Source organism: Saimiri boliviensis, chromosome 18, assembly GCF_048565385.1.
Source record: "Saimiri boliviensis isolate mSaiBol1 chromosome 18, mSaiBol1.pri, whole genome shotgun sequence".
In the NCBI taxonomy this organism is placed as follows: Eukaryota; Metazoa; Chordata; class Mammalia; order Primates; family Cebidae; genus Saimiri; species Saimiri boliviensis.
The window spans coordinates 13,490,907-13,511,302 of record NC_133466.1 but is presented as its reverse complement, the minus strand read 5'-3'; the positions used below and the strand labels follow the sequence as shown (position 1 = coordinate 13,511,302).

General features: G+C 49.4%; 1 protein-coding gene across 3 annotated transcripts in view; it reads left to right on the top strand.

Moving 5' to 3' along the window:
- The window catches only part of HUNK (hormonally up-regulated Neu-associated kinase), a 254,317-nt gene that overhangs the window by 110,575 nt on the left and 123,346 nt on the right, over positions 1–20,396 (top strand). For 2 of the 3 annotated variants that reach the window (XM_039480626.2, XM_039480625.2), the window contains exon 1: positions 7,643–9,489. The exons of the other annotated variant lie outside the window; for it this stretch is intronic. In XM_039480626.2, coding sequence (XP_039336560.1) covers positions 9,229–9,489 — 261 coding nt within the window. In that variant the 5' untranslated portion in view covers positions 7,643–9,228. Of the gene's footprint in view, positions 1–7,642; positions 9,490–20,396 lie in introns of those variants that run through there. 3 annotated transcript variants of the gene reach the window in all.

Below are 20,396 nucleotides of genomic sequence, written 5' to 3'. Positions count from 1 at the left end.
ACTTCTTTATCTGTATCTATTAATTATCATCCGTTGGTCATTCATGACGTATCTGTCATGTATTATCTCTATTATCCTTCTCTCTATTGAATCTATCATCTGTCTATTTACCAATCATCTATTTCTCTATTATCTATTTATTGATCTATCTCTTTACCAATTATCTATTATTGGTCAGGCGAAGTGACTCATGCCTGTAATCCCAGCACTTTGGGAGAATGACGAGGGAGGAGCTCAGCAGTTTGAGACCAGCCTGGGCAACATGGTGAAACTCCACCTCTGCAAAAAATACACAAAAAAAGAACGATCCAGGCGTTGTGGTGCGTACCTCTAGCACCAGCTGTTTGGGAGGCTGAGATGGGAGGATGACTTGAGCCCAGGAGGGTGAGACTGCTGCAGTGAGCCATGATGGCACCACTGCACTCTAACCCGGGCAACAGAGCCAGACCCTTTCTAAAAAAGCTATCATCTATTTCTCTGTGTATCCATGTATATGTATCTAACTATCAATCCATCTATCTATCAATCATCTATCTACCTACCTACTTACCTATCACTATCTTTTTACACATATGGACTCACTGACAGTAGCAACTGGCTTGGCCAGTTGCTCAGGGGACTGGAAGGAGGAAACTGGAAGAGGAGGGTTGAGGAGCAGGCCTAGGATAGTGGCGCCCTGTGCATGGAGGGGGCCCAAAGCCTGCAGATGTGTGAATCCTACGCTAATGCTCACCAGAGAGCCTCAGCCATGGAATGAAGAGGCCCTGGACAACCACGTTTTTTCCACCCATTCATTCCTAGCTTTATTTTAAATGTATTGTTTTCATATATATGCATATATATATATATTTTGCGACGGAGTTTCACTCTTGTTACCCAGGCTGGAGTGCAATGGCTCGATCTCGGCTCACCACAACCTCCGCCTCCTGGGTTAAAGTAATTCTGCCTCAGCCTCCCGAGTAGCTGGGACTACAGGCGTGCGCCATCATGCCCAGCTAATCTTTGTGTTTTTAGTAGAGACAGGGTTTCACCATGTTGACCAGGATGGTCTCGATCTCTTGACCTCGTGATCCACCCGCCTCGGCCTCCCAAAGGGCTGGGATTACAGGCATGAGCCACCGCGCCCGGCCCTTGCTTTCAGATTTATGTCCCAGACACTTTTCGTTCTGATTTAAGAATGCTGTGCTAAGCATAACCAAAATAGCTTTTATTTTCATAGCATATGCCCATAATTGGCCTCATTTTACCCTGACAGCAGTCCTGGGACTTAGGAATGACAGGGAGAAGTTCTTCCTTTCCAGGGGGAGAAAGCGGATGCTCAGAGACAGTAAGTGTCCTGCCCAGGGCCACGGAGGCAGCTGGTGAGGGAGGGTCTGGACTCCAATCCTGCTTTTGCTCCCGGGTTCCTTGGGCCCCTCCGGGCTGCGGAGGGAAAGCAGAGCTGAGCTGACCAGCAGGGGGCGCCAGCCCCTTTTTGTCTGCCTCTGTCCACCCGGCTGTGCCAGGCAGGCCTCTGCAATCAGCACGAGGGCCCAGTCCTGTGATTGGTGAGTGGGCTCAGTTCCAGGGTGCCCTCCTCCTCACTGCATCTGCACCTGCTGGGCGCACCGTAGACCATGGCCTGTCGTAGTTGCATGTGCTCACTTCTAAGTCCCCGCAGGCCCCTCGCTGCTGCAGGCTCTACCCAATCCCTACCAAGAAATGGACAGGAGTGGGCGGGCGCGGAGGCTCACGCCTGTAATCCTAGCACTTTGGGAGGCCAAGGCGGGCGAATCACGAGGTAGAGTTCGAGACCAGCCTGGCCAACATGGTGAAACCCTGTCTCTACTAAAAATACAAAAAATTAGCTGGATGTGGTGGCGGGCACCTGTAATCCCAGCTACTCAGGAGCCTGAGGCAGCAGAATCGCTTGAACCCAGAAGCTGGAGGTTGCAGTGAGCCGAGATCGCGCCATTGCACTCTAGCCCGGGCGGCAGTGTGAGACTATGTCTCAAAAAAAAAAAAAAAAAAGAAAAGAAAAAAAAAAAAAGAAACGGACGGGAGTTAGCACCCAGCCAGAGACTGTAAATAAGTCTCAGTGCTAACAATAACTTTTCCCTTCCTGCCGTAGCTTGTCCTGGAGGCCCTTCTTTGAGGCATGAATATTGATCTTTTGCCATATGGCTTTATGATGTGCGCCTTCTCCGGCAGGACCGGGTTTTATTGCGTTTCTCTTTTCTGCCTTCTCTTTTAGTAAGGTCGTCCGCTTCTGCAACTAGAGATCCTGTGAATTACAAGTTCAGTCAAACCACAACAAATTTGTGTTGAGCACTCCCCAGGGGGCAGGCACCATGCATAGTGAACCTAACCAAAGCCCCAGCCCTCATGGAGCCGACATTCTAGGGGAGGAGCCAGACAATAAGCAAAATGAAGAGGGAAATGATGTAATGTGTCAGATGGCAATAAGTGCTGTGAAGGGAAATAAACCACGGAAGGGGAATAACGATGGGGGAGGGGCGTAGCCTAGGGGAAATTTGCATCATAGAGAAAAGCTTAAGAGAAAAGGGCCACAGAGAAGGTGACATTTGAGCAAAGACTGGAAGGTGGTGAGGAAGCCAGTTCTGTGGCTATTTCTTGGGATAATATTCCAAAAATCATGATGGGATGAAGGAAGAGAGACGAGCCCTGGAGGGTGGGATGCAGATTGTGTTGGGCCTGGTAGGGCCATGGGGACGATGTTGGTGTCAGTGTAAGATGGGAAGCCACTTTTTTTTTTTTTTTTTTTTGAGATGGAGTTTCACTCTTCTTGCCCAGGGTGGAGTGCAATGGCGCGATCTCGGCTCACCATAACCTCCTCCTCCCAAATTCAAGCGATTCTCCTGCCTCGGCCTCTCGAGTAGCTGGGATTACAGGCATGCACCACCACACCGGACAATTTTTTTTTTTTTTTTTTTTTTTTTTTTTTTTTTTTTGGTATTTTTAGTAGAGACAGTGTTTCGCCATGTTGGTCAGGCTGGTCTCGTACTCCTGACCTCAGATGATCCACTCGCCTCAGCCTCCCAAATTGTTGGAATTACAGGTGTGAGCCACCACACCAGGCCAGGAAGCCACTTTTGAATGAGAAATGCATGCAAGGGGAAATGGTCCAGATGAGTATGTGTGTTGCCTCTTCCTACAAAATATTTAAAATTCCATTCCTTCTCAATGGCCTCTTTCTCGGATTTAGAAGAGGAGATCACACATCAAGATATCCCAAAGCCCTGGGTCCATTTGTAGCTGGGAGGTGGCGGATACATTTTTCTTACTGAAATAGCCATTGCATTCAGCTTTTGGGTGGAGGTACAACTGTGATGAGTCCTGTGAGAAGCCATCAGCATCTTGTTTGAAGAATGCACCTTTTTCTTCTTGAATATCAGCTAACTGGCTGCTGGGAAGCAGCTGCAGGAGGTTGGCCTGGTGTCACCAACCACACATCATCACACTACAGTGCCACAACCACCCAAAGCCCCAGAAACTCCTTCCTCTCCCACATGAACAGATCAAGAGTTGAGACGAAGCTCCACATTGCCATTGCTGAACGCATACAGTATACCAGGCATGCATGGGATGCATGGGTGTTGGGATACAAAGTCCCTTGCTTCATGGGCCTTAAATGAGAGAGAATGAGAGAGAGAGAGAGAGAGAGAGAGAGAGAGGACCCATAAACAAGTGAATGTATATTCTTCTGTTAGTTAGTGATGAATGACATGAACATTTGAGTGTGGCGATTAGAGACCCTGGGGTAGTCCGCCTGATTTCTGATTTTCTGATTGAGAGAGCTTAGCCTTGAATGAAGCGAGAAACTTCAGAGATGTCAAAGAAGTGTATTGTTGGCGGTGTCATGACAGTTCTCCAACAAGACACTGTATGAATGTTCGGATCTCCCCTGCCCAAGTTCATACGTTGAAGCTGTGATCTCTGATGTGATGGTATTATTTGGTGAGACCTTTGGGAGGCATTTGTGCTTAATTGAGTTCATGAAAGTGGGACCCTTATGATCTTTTTAATAAGATTTATTTTTATAAAAAGAAGAGACCGGGGCGGTGTGTCTTTCTGCCATGAGAGCACTTGGCAAGAGCACTCGTCTGCTACCCAGGAGGAGAGGCTTCCTTCATGAGAAACTGCATCTGCTGGCACCTTTGTTCTGGATGTCTTAGCCTCCATCATGATGTGAGTCAATTCCTTAGAGTAAATCTCTATCTGTGTACATCTGCTGGAACCTAACTCTTGGAGTTCCCAGAACCATGAGAAATAAATGTCTGGTATTTGAGCCACCCAGTCTAAGTGTTTCGTTATGGCAATCTGAGTGGACCAAGACACAGAGGGAGGGAATGGCAAAGGCAAAGGCTTTGAAGTGGGGAGAGCTTGGTGTCTGGCTCCCAGGAGGTGACAGTGAAAGGAAGAGGGAGGCAGGCCACATCGAAATAAAGTTCTTGGGGAATCTTTTCTGCAGGGGTCTGTTGAGCAGGTTTTGAGTCTAGGGGTGATATGATCTGATTCCCCCCCTTTTTTTTTTGAGATAGAGTCTCACTCTGTTGCCCAGGCTACAGTATAGTGGTGTGATCTCGGCTCACTGCAACCTCTGCCTCTGGGGTTCAAGCGATTCTCCTGCCTCAGCCTCCTGAGTAGCTGGGATTACAGGTCCCTGCTACCGCACCTGGCTAGTTTTAATATTTTTAATAGAGACGGGGTTTCACCACGTTGGCCAGGCTGGTCCTGAACTCCTGACCTCAGGTGATCCACCCTCCTCAGCCTCCCATAGTGCTGGGATTACTGATTCCCATGTTTAAGAGCTGGTTTTGGCTTTGGCATGGAAGCAAGGGATACCACTTAGGAAGTGAGAGGAAGGGTCGCTGGCGGGTATGGGATTTGCTGATGGGTTGGATATGAGGATCAAGAAGCAGAGGAAGCAAAGGATGACTGCTAAATTTTGGGGTGAATTTGGGTGAAGCCTTAGGAAAGAAGTACAGAGGTGTGTGTGTGTGTGTGTGTGTGTGTGTGTGTGAATCCCAAGTTAAGTCTAAGATCCTATCAGACAGCCTGGCAGAATAGAAGAGGATTGACCACAGGACTCTGGTTTCAGGGAAGAGATCCGATCTGGAGATTATGCTTTGGGATTCATCAGTTACTGGGGCAGTTGTGTTGGTAGACTTCTGAGGCATTCTTGAGTGACTTCTTTTAGTTTATGATGATGATAGTCGTATTGGTAGAAGGTGTGAAAGCTAAAATTCTGCTTGTGTCTGTAATGCCTGAGTGCTTTGTGTGCACAATCTGATTGACTCCACACCATTCTTTAATATCCCATGTTTGCAGCTTAAGGAAACTGAAACACTAAGAGGTCAGTGTCAGGACTCCTTTGTAGAAGCATTTCATTGTGGGGATGCTGGCAGCCGCCTACTGGGCAATACCACACTAGGCTGCTTTTGCACACGAGTCTCCATGCCCGAGGAATCCTTCCTTCCTCAGCCATTGCATTGTGCATGTTCAACAGCTGGATGTTGTAAAAGAATAATACTGGACATGAACTCCGGGGACAAGGGTTCAAGTCCACTCTGTTATTTACAGGATGCCATGTTAGGGGAGCATGAACACATAGAGCTCACAGGATGTCCTCCAGGCGAAGCTGACCATCCACGTCTGCCGTCTTTGCTTTGCCATCCGTTCCTTCTCCAGTTACCAGTCGGCTTCTGCCAGCCTAACCCCTTCTAGCCAACTCTCATTTCCTGGCTGTGCCAGCCTGATTACTTCTAATTGTCTTTGACTGCTTCCAGCTGGGTCTTCTAGCTGGCGTTCTGCGGGAGCACAGAGGCAGTCTCCCAGCCATATGGGGCGAGGAGATGGGGAAGGAAAACGAGAGGAAGGAAGCAGCTGGTACGAGTCAACTGAGAAAGCTTCCCGAGGCTTCCCAGCCCACTGGGATTGGTCATGGTTTTGAAAGGGTTAACTCATCTGAGTTACAGAATGACCCATCTTTGACAAGACAAACAATTATATTTGTTGATCTCCAAAGGCAACCAACACAATGAAAGTAAAAGCGCTTTTAGAAAGTCACTGGTAACGTCTCCCCCAGGACAGACAGGGTCTTGCTCTCAGGAGCAGTAAAACGCCACTTGAGAATCAAGTGAATGATGACTTTCATTCATTTATTCAATAAATATTTACTGAACAATGATCATGTCTCAGACACTGTGCTAGGTACTGTAGGGCAAATAATAATAAACTTAGACACAGATCCTGTCCTCAATGAGTCTAAAAGAGGAGAAAGCCATAGATGATAAGTACTACAGGACATATGAGGAATGTGAAATGACTAAATGTGCTAAGAGAGAACAGAGGGAGATGGGCTTCTTGCAGCTTACTGGCTGGGGAGGGCTTCACGGGAAAGGGAACACCTGTGCTACCTAGAAATGAGTCCGATACAGCAGATCGGGGGTGGGCATGGCATAGGCAAAGTGTGGCAGTAGGGAAGCCCGATCCTGGCTAATGACACCTGAAATGTAGCACCCCCTCATCCCCCGCCCACCCCAGGATAAGGCTAGAAATTCAGTTTGGGCTAATTAGTAGAGAATTTTCAATGGTGCATTACTGCGGCATTGAATAATCATATGTTTTCTGCACATGGAATATGAGGGCAATACATTGTGTACTAATTTGTTTTACATAAAGACATTTCTGGGGTGATTTCTTTTTAAACAGGCTATTTCAGAGACTAGGACTTGTAGTTCAAAAACCAGTTACAAAGCAGAGGCACGGGTAGGATTTGAACTTCTCTTTGGCATCCATCCCAGCTTATGGAATTAGCAATGGACTTGAATCAAACCCAGGCAACAGGCTTGAGAAAGATTTAATGGGCCTGGATTTTCTTTCTTCTTCACCCCTTTCCTGACCTCTACCCTGAGAGGATAATTAAAAGGAAAGAAAATCTCTATTTCATTGTAAATGTCATCCACCATTTTTGTGAAACTTTTTTTTTTTTTTCTTTTTGGTTCACAAACATACTTGGGGAACAGTCTCTAAAATTTGCCTTAAACTAAAATTTAGAGATAAATAAATCTCTAAATTTTTGCAAAGAGTGCACGTCCTAACATTAAAAAAAAATCTTCCCCTATTAACTCAGCATTGGGTGGACTCCCAAACTGTTTCTGATGGAAGATTCAGAGTGGTTTTCGGCCCCAAAGTGAGCTCCATAATCTTATTCTTTAGACAGTTGCTGGACATCTCTTCTGCTGGCACCATCCCCGTCCCATGCAACCGTCCTCTTAAGATTTGATGACTGAATTAGAGACGTTAAAAGGATTGAATGAACCTTACTGAAGCAGTCAAGGCCTGTGGAAGCAAAGATTTCCCTTAAGCACAGTGAGAAAAACATTTTAAGCTGTACCTTTAATATTGATAAACGGGAACAATGAGACAGAACCACAGAAAACGCAGTATGTTGATTCCTAGTAACTGAGGCTGGTGACTTGTAACAGGTAGGTAGATGAATACAGTAGTGTATTTAAAAATAGACCTATTGAAAGCAGGTGTTTCTCTGAGTCCCTCTTCAGTTGGGTCAGCGAGAACCCAGACACTGGATTGATGACAGCTGTTGTCCACCCCAGCCCCCGCCCCCACCCCCAATCTCAAAGCATTGCTATGGGTCGATGCCATACTTGTTTACTCAGGAATAAACAATGAAAGGAACTTTGTCAGGACCAAATCCTTCCTTTCAGCTGATGTTGCATGATCAGGATGAAGTTTGCATTAAAGGCGGGCACCTCAACAGGTGGCATTTTGTAAATGCCTCCCCCTACCTACCCTCCTGCTTCTCCCTCACAAGACTCTTCATTTTCGGTTTGAGAAAACGTTGCGGATCCTGGAGAGGGTATCCAGTGTCGTCAGGGCAGCTGCAATTGTTTATGCGACGAGCACAGTCACAGCGCTTGCAGAACAAAAGCATCGAAGAGCGGCGAACGCTGGTCCACCTCCTGCAATCACAGGCATCATTTCAATGGAAGGCAAAGAAGGTGTAAGCTACACGCAGAGGCAGCAAACGCCCTGGTTCCTACGTTGCTGCGGCTACTATTACCGCTGTGGCTGCGCCTCCTCCAGCACAGCCATCCAGGCTGCGTGCGAGCCCGGTCAGACGCCGGGACACCTCCCCACCCTTTCTTCCAGCCATCCATCTATCCCTTCACCCCAGGTCCAGGGGGCCCTACTGTGTGCCGCACTCAGGACCAGGCTGTCAGCCCGACCCACAGTCTAAGGAGTTCGAGAGCCTTCCCCCTTCCCCCTGCCCCGGGTAGGTGCGCCCAGTGGGGAATTTCACCGCCGAAAGGTCCAGAAAACCCAAGCCCAGATCCGGGCAAGAGGCGCAGCCAGAGGCTGCCAGACCTGGGCGGCCCGGGAGCGCGCGCCTCCGAGGCCGCGCAGGATCCCCCCGCCTGGCGCTCAGGTGGCTCCTCCGTCCACTCCGCCGCTCCCCTTCCTGGGCCCTCCCCTCTCCAGAGAGGGTCGAATTTGACTGTGGCGCGCGGGGAAGGAGGGGCTACGAGGGATTTGAAAGTGCACGGGCTGCGGAGTGGAGCTCGCATCTGTTCCCGCCGCCCGCGACCGGATTAAATTTCTGCAAATTCAAACTGAATGGGGCTTTCTTCTGCTGCCTTCCAGAGGGCGCCTGCAGCCCGCCGCGCGCTTCTCTCCGGCGGGAGCGGCCGCCCGGTGCAAGGCTAGGAGGGATCGCGCGAGCCGGACCCGAGCCCTTGCGGGCCAGACGGCGGCGGCGAGGCGGAGGCTGCCGAGGCGCCCAGGCTCCGGGACCCAGGCACCCAGGCACCTAGGCACCCGGACCGCGGGACCCAGGCGCCGCCGGACCGCGCCCCACCCCGCGCGCCCGAGCAGGGCGACTGTCATTAGCCTTCTGGACGGGACCCGGGGCGGGATCCCGGCGTCCTGAAAGGGGCCCGGGCGACCCTCCGAGGAAGAACTTTTGGGGGCGGGGTCCCCGGTCCCGCGTCGCCCGGGCGGCCGCTATTGTCTGCGCGCCTCGCTTGGCGGCGCAGGGGGCGTGATCGCGGCAGCCCCGGGCGCGGGGTGCGGATACCCGGGCGGGGCTCGGCCCAGGGCGGCGGCGGGAGCAGCCGAGGGAGCCGCTGGAGCCGAGGAGCCGGAGGAGGAGGAGCTGCGAGCGCGGGAGCCTAGCCGGAGCCGCGCGGGCCGCGGGCGAGCGCGATGCCGGCGGCTGCTGGGGACGGGCTACTGGGGGAGCCGGCGGCGCCGGGGGGCGGCGGCGGCGCGGAGGACGCGGCCAGGCCGGCGGCGGCCTGCGAGGGAAGTTTCCTGCCGGCCTGGGTGAGCGGCGTGCCCCGTGAGCGGCTCCGCGACTTCCAGCACCACAAGCGCGTGGGCAACTACCTCATCGGCAGCAGGAAGCTGGGCGAGGGCTCCTTCGCCAAGGTGCGCGAGGGGCTGCACGTGCTGACCGGGGAGAAGGTGAGTCGCCCGGGCGCGTGGGGCTGCGGGGCCGGGGCGGGAGCGGGCGGCCGGGGCCCCGCCGGGAGCACTGCGCCGGGAGTCCCAGTGCGCAGCCCCGGGCCGGCGCCTTCCCCCTCCTCCCGGCTTTCCTCTTGGGTTAAAAGAGGGGTCGAGCCAAACGCGCGCTCAGACCCTCGCAGCCTTTCCGGAAGGGCGGTCCGGGGTCCGCTGTCCCGGGGCTGGGGGCTGGGAGGGGGCGTCCCGCGCCGCAGTTCTGTTCGTGGGAGGGCGCCGCCTGGCGGACACCGGCGCGGGGGGCGGGATGCGGCCCCTCTGCCCTCCGGGCCCGCCGGGGCGCCGGATCCGTGGCGAGGCGGCAACCGGGGCTACAGGAGGTGGGCTGTTACGTCGGGGGCCGGGGAGCAGGAAAGCTGACAGCCAGCCCCAGCGGAGCTTAGCGTCTGATCCCGGTTCTGTGCTCCGGGAGGAGGTGGGGAAGGCTGAGAGCCTGCATTCCTCCCCACCTGTAGGCTCCAGCAGCTAGGGAATTTTTCGTGCTCAGAGGAGGGTTTTTGCCTCTGCCCCCAACCTGTCCATCCCTCCACCTGGGCTCCTCTCCATCCACTCAAGCCTCCCACCCCTGCCTCCCGTATCACCCACCATTCTGATGCCCGCCGTTCTCATCCCCTTCTCTCTGTCCCCCCAGCTCCTCCGTGCCCTCCAGGCTCAGGGTGGGAGCTGCAGTGAAGACCCTGCTACTGGCAGGAACAGAACGACAGATACCCCCCCTCCTCCAGAGACTTCCCCTCTTGTCTTTCTAGAAGACGGGAGAGGAAAGGGGACCTCCCCGATACCGAAAGGGGCAGTCTCCGGCTTTGCTGGAAGTTAGATGGTCGTGAACCCTTGCCAGGAGAGGGGCAGGTAGATGGAAGGTGTAACTTAAAACTGTGAGAAGAAACCCAAGAGGTGGTGACTTGTTTTTGAGGCCGGGTCACCGAAGGCCGGGAGCTGCCGGGAACTCAGAGCTAATTCAGGCTGGAGCTGCCCCAAGCTCCTGTCATGTTGGGCTCAAGACTCCCCCCAGGCTGGAGGTGGCTCAGCCCTGGAGGAGGACCAGCTCCTTTGTGTGGTCCTTGGGTCAGGGAGGTGTCAGCCGAACGGAGGGAAGGGGGGAGTTCAGGATTCCCAACCGAGCAGGTGGCCTAGGAGCTAAGCCCTCAGCCTTCTGACCTGGGGCCCTCTGCCCAGCCTGGGGCTGCCCTGTGAAACCCCTGGTCACAGAGCCAACGTACCCTTCCTGCCTGTCCCCAGCCTCCCCCACCCCACCTTTAATTTCCCTTCCATTTCTCCTCTTGGTCTTGGAGCTTCTTGCATGTGCATGCAGGTGTCCACCACCCTTGGCATTTTCGCTGTACTCCTGCAGCCGTTCTGAGAGAGGCACCCCTTCATTATGGGCAAGTGGGGTTAGAGTGAGTAGTTTTTAGAAGTGCCTCCTGCCTGAATTCCCATGCAAAAGGGGAGCGTTCATTATGAACTTGAGTAACTCTTCAAAGAAGAAGGAAAAAACCTCCAAACCTCGTCCTAGTCCGCAGGGAGTGAGGCACACTTTTACTCCTCTATTCGATCCTATTCGGAGCGAGCTGTCTGACTTCCACATTGCGAGTCCGTTCAGGGCGTGAGGATGCTGCGAGGCCACACAGTGGGCTAATTAGAGTGAGCGCACTCCTCCCGGCCCTGTGTAAATTCCTGTTGGCACGGCGATGGAAGTTTATTTTCCTTGGAAACGTATAGGATTCAGTCTGGTCGTGCATATTTCCTCTCTAAACATAACAGAAAGAGGCGAGTCTTTATGCTGACAACGTAATGGCAAACACTGCGAGTACATTCTTCTCGCCTGGCCTGCTGCACAGACTTCTGGCTTCTCTCCACTTTCCTGTGTTGTGCTGTGCCTCTGGCTCTGTCTCCGCGCATTTTTGCGCCATAAAACTCTTGGCCTTGGCTGAACTGCCTGGGGATGGATTCAGAGCTCAGCCAGTGCTTGGGTTCTGGAGCTCTGCACCGGGCACGATGGGAACCCCCACATGTAGGGAATTCCTTCCCAAATAGGGTTCACTGGAAGAGACTCGCTGCTCCTCCAGGCCTCCACGCACCTTTCCCTCTCATCTTATCTTTCTTAAATGATGCATCTCGCTTCAATGTTGCAATAACAGGAGATGTTAATTAGATGTACCATTATTTCCCTGGATCCACTGATGGATTGCGGTTAAGGATGGTGGTTCTTTGGGTGGAGGAGGAGGCAGGGGAGAGATGTCTGTGTTGAAAAACTTGGTTTTCCTGGGATGCTCCTCTCCAGCGGGTAGGACTGGGGCTCCAGGGATGGCAGGCATGGGGAGAAATCTGGATTTGAGTTCACTCAATTGCTGGCTTTCAAGAAACAATGGTGTCATTCATAGCATTTATCTCCCAAATCCAACACCTTTAATACTTAACGAATAGATTTGGGTTTTAGCAGATTGTAGGGATTAAAGTGTGTGTGTGTGTGTGTGTGTGTGTGTGTGTGTGTGTGTGTGTTCGTGCATGGGCTTGACTCTGGGAAGGATTACTAAATTAAAATGAGTCCCCATCCGCACTCTAGTTTTGGGTATTGCTAACTAAAGCCAAAAACAAAGATGACGGCAGCCTCTGGCTATTTGTAACCTGAAGTTCTTTTAAACCTTGAGAGGCTAAGAGGGTTTTGGCCTGGGGCAAGTTTCTTCCAGTGAGTAGAGCTGAGGAAAAGGAGGTCATTGAACCTCCAGTGTCCCTCACTGTGGGTGACCCAGGGAGGCCTCTCTTCCCTCATTACGTCCTCTTTTCTTGAGGTGTGTACATTTTGGATTTAGAACTTCCCTTTTCTCCTGTCCTTTCTTTTTAGTTTTAAACATTTTTTGTAAGGAGAGGGGTCTCGCTGTGTTGTTACTCAGGCTGGTCTCAAACTCCTGGCCTTAAGTGATCCTCCCACCTTGGCCTCCCAAAGTGCTAGGATTACAGACATGAGCCACCACACCTGGCGCATCCTTTTGTAAAGTATACATTCCACATTAGGAGGGGAATGAAGTCATTAATACTGTAGTGAGAAGTACTCCCAACCCATGTGGAGTGAAGGGGTTCAGGGGAGCTTGTCTTTGAAAAATCAATCCATGACAAAGCTGAAAGAGGACATAGAGAAAGGGAAGTTGAGAGGGCACCCCAAGTTTGGCCTGCTTCATAGCTGCATTCTCAAACTGTGCACTTGGTTTGGGGTGATTTGTGCTAAAATCTGGGTTGTTGCTGGTTGAAGGCATTTAGTATGGGGTGTGCGTGTGTGTGTGTGTCTGTGTGTGTGTGTGTAGTGTGTTCTGTTTCGACTTGGTTACATTTCCAAAAAGCTTGGGGTGAAATGTTTCATGGTTTTCTGGGAATCACTGTCTGAGTCCAGGTGACAAAAGGAGCCAGTTTTTTTCTGACTTTCCTTTTAGGTTTCAATCCGATCTTGTCAAGAGGCTCCTGTTGCCACCACTGCCTGTGGGACAGTCTTTTGCCTGCTTTTCCTCTGAAGTTGTTTGTTTAGAAGTCATTTGAATCTAGATGGTCCTTTTACTGCTTGTAAAGAAAAGATGGCTCAAGGCTGAGACCTAATTTTGTCCTCCTTTGAGTTAATGCAATCTCTGTTAATCTGGCTTTAAAAATAAATAGTTCACTTGGCCCTGTGAAACTCTTAATAGGTACCTTCTCAGTCAGGGCCGAGTGTCTTTGACCAAACCTAAGTTGATGATTAGACCAGAGGAAATGATCACAAAGCCAGATTCTGGAAAGTACCATTCTCTGGCTTTGAGACAAAGAGCAAAGCCACTAAGAGTGTGGGGTCATGACTTTGAAACACCTGGAGTGGTTGTGCTTGCAGACCCTGGAATTGGTTCATGATACCTATGAGAGGTGTGGTCTCTGGCACATAACAGGTGCCCCCCAGCCCCGGCCCCCAACCAGATAGAGTGACTTGGAGGCTGCTGCATGGTCACATAATGTCGCCTATGGACAGAACAAGGAAAGTGACTTACAGAAAATGGAAGTGAGGCACAGAAACAGATTGGATGTGGTGGCTCTCGCCTGCGATCCCAGCACTTTGGGAGGCCAAGGTGGGTTGATCACTTGAGATCAGGAGTTCTATATCAGCCTGGCCAACATGGTGAAACCCCATCTCTACTAAAAATACAAAAATTAGCCAGGTGTGGTGGTGCACGCCTGTAATCCCAGCTATTTGGAAGGCTGAGGCAGGAGAATCGCTTGAATCCGGGAGGCGGAGGTTGCAGTGAGCTGAGATCGAGCCACTGCACTCCAGCCTGGGTAACAAGAGTGAGACTCTGTCTCAAAAAAAAAAAAAAAAAAAGAGAGAGAGTTTAAGATTTTAAATTTCCATAAACATTAAGCTTTAAATAGAAACAGCTTAGAAACCACTTACAATGTTTCTAATAGAGACATAAATAATGTTTGTTAGGAATTAGTAAAACAATGGTCCTTTACTGTCAGCAATATATTTAGATTAATTCCTTAGAAGTTTGGTTTAGTGGCCAGAGGTGGTTGTGAGGCTGAGGTGGGTGGATCACTTGAGGTCAGGAGTTTGAGACCAGCCTGGCCAACGTGGAGAACCCCCATATCTACTAAAAATACAAAAATTAGCTGGGTATCGTGGTGCACACCTGTAATCCCAGCTACTTGGGTGGCTGATGCATGAGAATTGCTTGAACCCTGGTGTTGGTTCATGATACCTATGAGAGGCATGGTCTCTGGCATGTGACAGGTTATTACGTTTTGTAAAAAATTGATACAAATTGAAAAAATACAGTTGGAAAAATCTTAATTGAGAAAAATGTAGGTATATCTCAGGCATCGAGCCAGTGTTGTGGGCAGGCAAATGACAGAACAAGAACGGATGGTCTGTGCCACTGTTACCTTCTTTTGGAATTGAGTCTCACTGAGAGACTAAGTTGAGTACATAAAATGATTGGTTAAGATGTTGAAATCTCTTGTTCTAACCCTGGGTTAAAAAATAATAAGCCTGCTTGTCACTTCCATTGGAACTATTTTTAGGCTAAGAATAAGGGTTGCCTGCTTAGTAAGTTGCCAATAATCATGTTTAGAGCACGACAGTGCCAGATACCTGGAGTGAAGGACTTACTAAAAATACGATTTACTATGTTTCGCCGAGCAGGAAATATGACTAATCTTAGAGGTGGCCTTTTGGCAGATCTGTTTTTAGCAGGTATTTTTGAAACAAACAGGTGCTAAATCCTGTATTTTTGAAGTGCTAGAAATTTAGGGGTAATTGCTCTGAGGAACAAGAAATGCTTAGAGAACTGGAAATTCCTATTAATCCTTGGCAGGGACTTCTTGGCAAGAAGGAGGCATTGGCGAAGCACCTGCTCGGCGTGCCCTGTGTGACGAGGCCATGCCTGTAATTTCGGAGATGGCATTCTGCAGTTGTGGGCGGATTCTTTTGAACTTCCTGCTCTGCCTCATCTTTTTGAAGTACTTGTGAATGATGGAAATTGGCACGTACGGCCTGGTTCCTAGTGTTCATTGATACAGGTCCCAAGGACTTCAAAGGGTGCTTTGAGTCAGCACAACAGTAGAGAAACGGTGCCCACAGAGAAGAGTACAACCCTACATTTTCTCTGCAGGTGTTGAGTCAACGCTATAGCTACCTGTGCGCACCAATCTGGCTTAGGTCTGTGAGACTATAGAATTCTGCATGCTGCCAGAGATGGCAGGTCGGCATGGCAATCATCTATCCCATCCCAGGGTTTATCTGCCCAGAAGGGGTGGCGAGTGGCAGCCATGTGCCCCCGAAGAGAGGGACAGGTTCTCTGTGGGAAGGTAGCTTGGGCACAGGGTGTCATTTGCCTTGGGACATATATTCCCTCTGTCGATTATTCATGGTAATGGAGAGACCTGCTCTCTTGGCTAATTGAAACCCATAGATAATCCCCAGGCCTTATTTTAGCTGATGGGTGAAACCTCTTTTGCCACTCAGCTCTGGTCTAAGTGCTGACCTGAATTGAATTTCACACTTTCTGATAGAAGGTGCCACCGGGTGGTAAGATGACCAGCAGGAAAGAGTGGAAACACAGGGTCTGAATAGTCCCCGAGCAGGGGGATGCCTCTGTGAATTCGAGAGAGCTGTTTCCTCTCCTCCATCATCAGCCCCAGCCCAGTGCCACAGTGTTTTATGGTTTTTTTCAGGGTCTCCCTCTCATGCACATTCTTGTTAGATGCTTGCAGCAGCCCTGGGGGGTACCAACCAGCTTGCTGGTATTCTTGCCTGCATTGATTATGTAGAAGGGTGCCCTGAGCAGAGCTTCTCTCTGACATTCTCTATGAGTTTGCTAGGATGGTTCTAACAAATTACCACACACTGGGTGGCTTCAACAAGAGAAATTTATTCTCTCAGTTCTGGAGGCTAGAACTGAAAACGCAGGTGTCGGTAGGGCCGCGCCCCCTCGTAAGCCAAAGGAGGAACCTTCCTTGACTCTTTCTAGCTTCTGGTGGTAGCCAGCACGCTTTGGCATTTTTTGGCTTATGACGGCAGCACTCCAATCTCTGCATCTCTCTTCACACGATTTTCCTCACTCTGGGTGGCTCTTCTGTCTCTTGATCTCTTCCTGTGTCTCTTCGTGAGGACAGCAGTCATGGGATGCAGGTCCTCCCTAATCCAGTACTGCCTCAGTTTAACTCAGTGACATCTGCAAAGTCCGTATTTCTATTTCCAAAGAAGATCATATCCACAGGTACCAGGGGCCTTGAAGGTATCTTTTGGGGGAGCATAGTTCCAGTGCCAGCACCTTCTTAGGCTGTCAGTATGGGTTGCGGCTGATTTCCAGGCAAGCAGATCTTGGGAAGGAGATGAATGTGCTTTTAGGGATTACTCTCAGAACTGACATCTGCAAGAGAAGGGGCAAAGCGGCACTGGGCAGAGGGAGAAGCTGGCCTCCAATGCCACTCTCAGCCACAGCCCCCGCCCATGCCATGGTGAGCGCTGGCACTGAGCTGGCCTTTCAGCGCTGTCCAACTTGGGATGAGAGGACTGGGCTTTATATTCCTGCATGTGCCAGCCCTTGATGGAGGCTGCCCAGGTAAGGGGCATGGCCTTGGACAGGACAGTTGCTGAGGGCGGTTCCTGGGGAGAGCTCACAGCTTGAGAGCCTGTGTCTGGGGGAGTCAATTCTTCAGCACTGATGTGGAATCTGGGGTTGGAGCCCAGCATTTTCTGTTTACTGAAAGAGACAGGGTTAGAGCCCAGGGCTCTTCATCTGAGTCCAGGGTGGTGCCATAGACAAAGTGGGCACCTTTTCCATGCCCACTTTGGATATGAGTATTCATCATTTCCATGTGTTGGTATCAAGTCCTCTCATCTCGTTACCTTGGTGTATACAAAGTATGGCCAGGCACGATGGCTCATGCCTGTAATCCCAGCAGTTTGGGAGGCCGAGATGAGTGGATCACCTCAGGTCAGGAGTTCAAGACCAGCCTGGCCAACATGGTGAAACCCTGTCTCTATTAAAAATACAACAACAACAACAACAACAACAACAACAACAACAACAACAACAAAAATGAGCGTGTCTCAGCTACTTGGGAGGCTGAGGCAGGAGAATCGCTTGAACCAGGGAGGTGGAGGTTGCAGTGAGCAGAGATTGTGCCACTGCACTCCAGCCTGGGTGACAAGAGCAAAAATTCCATTTCAGCAACAAAACAACAATAGTAACAACAATGAAATATACAAAGTATTGCTACTAAGTATAGTCGCCCTAGCCAACATTAGCATTTAGTCCTTCTGTCTATGTATGTTTGTACCCGTTAGCCAGCTTCTCTTCTGCTGCCCTACTTTGCTGCTTGGTCTCTCACCCTGAAATGAGGGAGCAGCCATCGTGGCATCTTATTAGCAGATTCTGTGTGCCACACACTGGGAAATATTCTAGCCTCACGTTTCTGTTTGGTTAGAATCCTCGGGGCTCTGTTGTGTTTCTTGGAACTTACAAGGTTGAAAGCTCACTTTATATGCTCTATGGGTTTTTTTCCTGAGGACTCTGGGGCAACTGAGATTTGGCCAACTTCAGAGACAATGGCACTTTCCTGGGAAGAGACTCTCCCTTCCCCATCACTCGTGAGTGATGGGAAAAGTTATTGAAGGAGTTGTGGAAATTTGGATTTTTGACGAGTGGAGTAACAGTTTGGGATAGTCTCGTGGTTGTAAAGAACCACTCAGGGTAGAGCCATCCATTAACATCCTCTTAGCACTGATGGTGCTCACTCTGCCCTAGCTATGCAACTTCTAATCACTGGGTTCCTTTTGGTTTTTAATCATGTTTGTGTTTTCAAGATGCATTTGGTTAAGTTTTGGAATCGGTAATACAGACTCATGGTCTGCAATTCAAAGGTTCTGAGAGGGTTTGGAGTGAGAAGTAACTGCTTCTTATCTGAGCTCTTCAGTTCCTGGGTCATCCCCTGAGGGGTCACCCCTCTTTCTAGTTCTTGTGTATCCCTCCAGAGATACCCTACATGCATACAGACCCACATACATATTCGTAAATGTGTGAGTATGGGGAGATTTTTCTTCTTTTATTGATACATAATATTTTACATATTTATGGGGTACATGTGAGTGTTACATGCATGGAATGTGTAATGATTAAGCCAGAGTATTGGGGTATCCATCACCTGAGTATTCATTTCCATGTGTTGGTATCATTTCAAGTCCTCCCTCCTAGTTACCTTGAAATATACAAAGTATGGCTGCTAAATATAGTCACCCTAACAAACATTAGAATTTAGTCCCATCTATGTTTGTTTGTACCCATGAACCAGCTTCTCTTCATCCATCCCTCCCACCCACCAGGGCAGATGTATTTTTAAACTGTACATGCTGTTCATTATCTTGCTTTTTTCACTTAGCAATACGTCTTGAGCATCCTTCCCCTTGACTACTAGAGAATTGCCTCATTGTTTATGCTACTTAATTATTGCATAGTAGTAGTCATTGTGTGGAGGTATCATGTTGTCAATGGACATTTAGGTAGTACATAATTGTTTTTTTGTTATTCCCAAAATATGCTGCAGTAAATACACATGTTCATTTGTCACTTTGTAAATGTTTCCAGTGTATCAGAGGGTCAAATTCCTAGTTGCCTGTTTTCTTTTCTTTTCTTTTTTTCTTTCTTTCTTTTTTTTTTTTTTTTGGAGTCTCAGATGCTCTGTTGCCCAGGCTGGAGTGTAGTAGCATGATCTTAGCTCACTGCAACCTCCACCTCCCGGGTTCAAGTGATTCTTCTGCTTCAGCCACCTGAGTAGTTGGGACTACAGGTGCGTGCCACCACGCCTGGCTAATTTTTGTATTTTTAGTAGAGACGGGATGTCACCATATTGGCCAGGCTGCTCACAAACTCCTGACCTCCTGATCTGCCCACCTCAGCCTCCCAGTTTTGAGATTACAGGCATGAGACACCGTGTCTGTTTTAACTGTTGATAAGTGTTGCCGAATTGCCTGCCATAGAGGTTGTCAATGTATAATCACATTTATAACCCTTATAATTTATAAGGGTTCCCAACTTGTAATCATATCTACCTGATATGGAAGTGTTTGATTTTCTACATGCCAGCCAACAAGGTACTCTTTTTGATCTTTGCCAATCTAGTGTATTAAACATGAAATCTTGTTTCATTTATTGTTTCTTTTGTTTACAAGGGAGTTGAGTATATTTTCCTACCTTCTCAACTGTTTGTATTTCGTTTCTGTTCATTGTTCATGTCCACTCCCCACTTTTATTTTGTGTTTTTGGCCTTTCGCTTATTGATTTATAGGAGCTCTTTATATTTTAAGGAAATTAGTCCTCTTTGAGTGATACATTTTGCAGTGCCTTCCATCTTCCCTCGCTCCCCATTATTCTTTCTATTTTTCTTTGTGGTTCTTGCCATTTGCAGAGGTTATTTCTTGGAAGTTCATGAACTAGAGGAGGATAACTGATAAACTTTGGAGATCTATGGAGCCCTGTCAATTGTGTACATGTAATCATATTTCTGAGGAGAGGGTCCATGGGTTTCATCAAATTCTACATGGAGTTATTTACCTGTAAAATATTAGTAGCCACTGCTTTGTTGCCCATCCTTGTTGGCTCTGCTGACTAAATGGAGGTTTGCAGATTACTGGGCTAAGGGTTTGGGTCACCTTGTTTGTTAACACCAGTGCCAACTGGGCTAAAGCTGCAGATTATACAAACTCAGCCTTGGCAGGTTGGTTCTGCAACCATGACCCTGGACTAAGCACCCTTGATTCTGCCCCCACCCTTACCATGGCTGGATTGCAAGGGAGAAGCATGCCAGTGTATGGGATGACCTTTGGAAATCTTTGACTCTTGCTGGTTTACGTAAGACAACTGTGAATCCATGCCCCATCATCTCTTCATGGGCAACATGGTACAGTTTATGGTGGATGGTTGCTATGATCAGAATGTTTGTGTTCCCCAACATTCTTTTGCTGAAATTTGAACCTCCAGTGTGATGGCATTTGGAGATGAGGCTTTTGGGAGGTGATAACATCTACCCTCATGAATGAGATTAGTGCCCTTATAGAGGGTGCCCAATGGAGGTTGCAGTGAGCTGAGATCACACCATTGCACTATAGCCTGGATGACAGACCATGACTCTCTCTTGAAAAAAACTTAAAAAAAGCGGCCGGGCGCGGTGGCTCAAGCCTGTAATCCCAGCACTTTGGGAGGCCGAGGCGGGTGGATCACGAGGTCAAGAGATCGAGACCATCCTGGTCAACATGGTGAAACCCCGTCTCTACTAAAAATACAAAAAATTAGCTGGGCATGGTGGCGCGTGCCTGTAATCCCAGCTACTCAGGAGGCTGA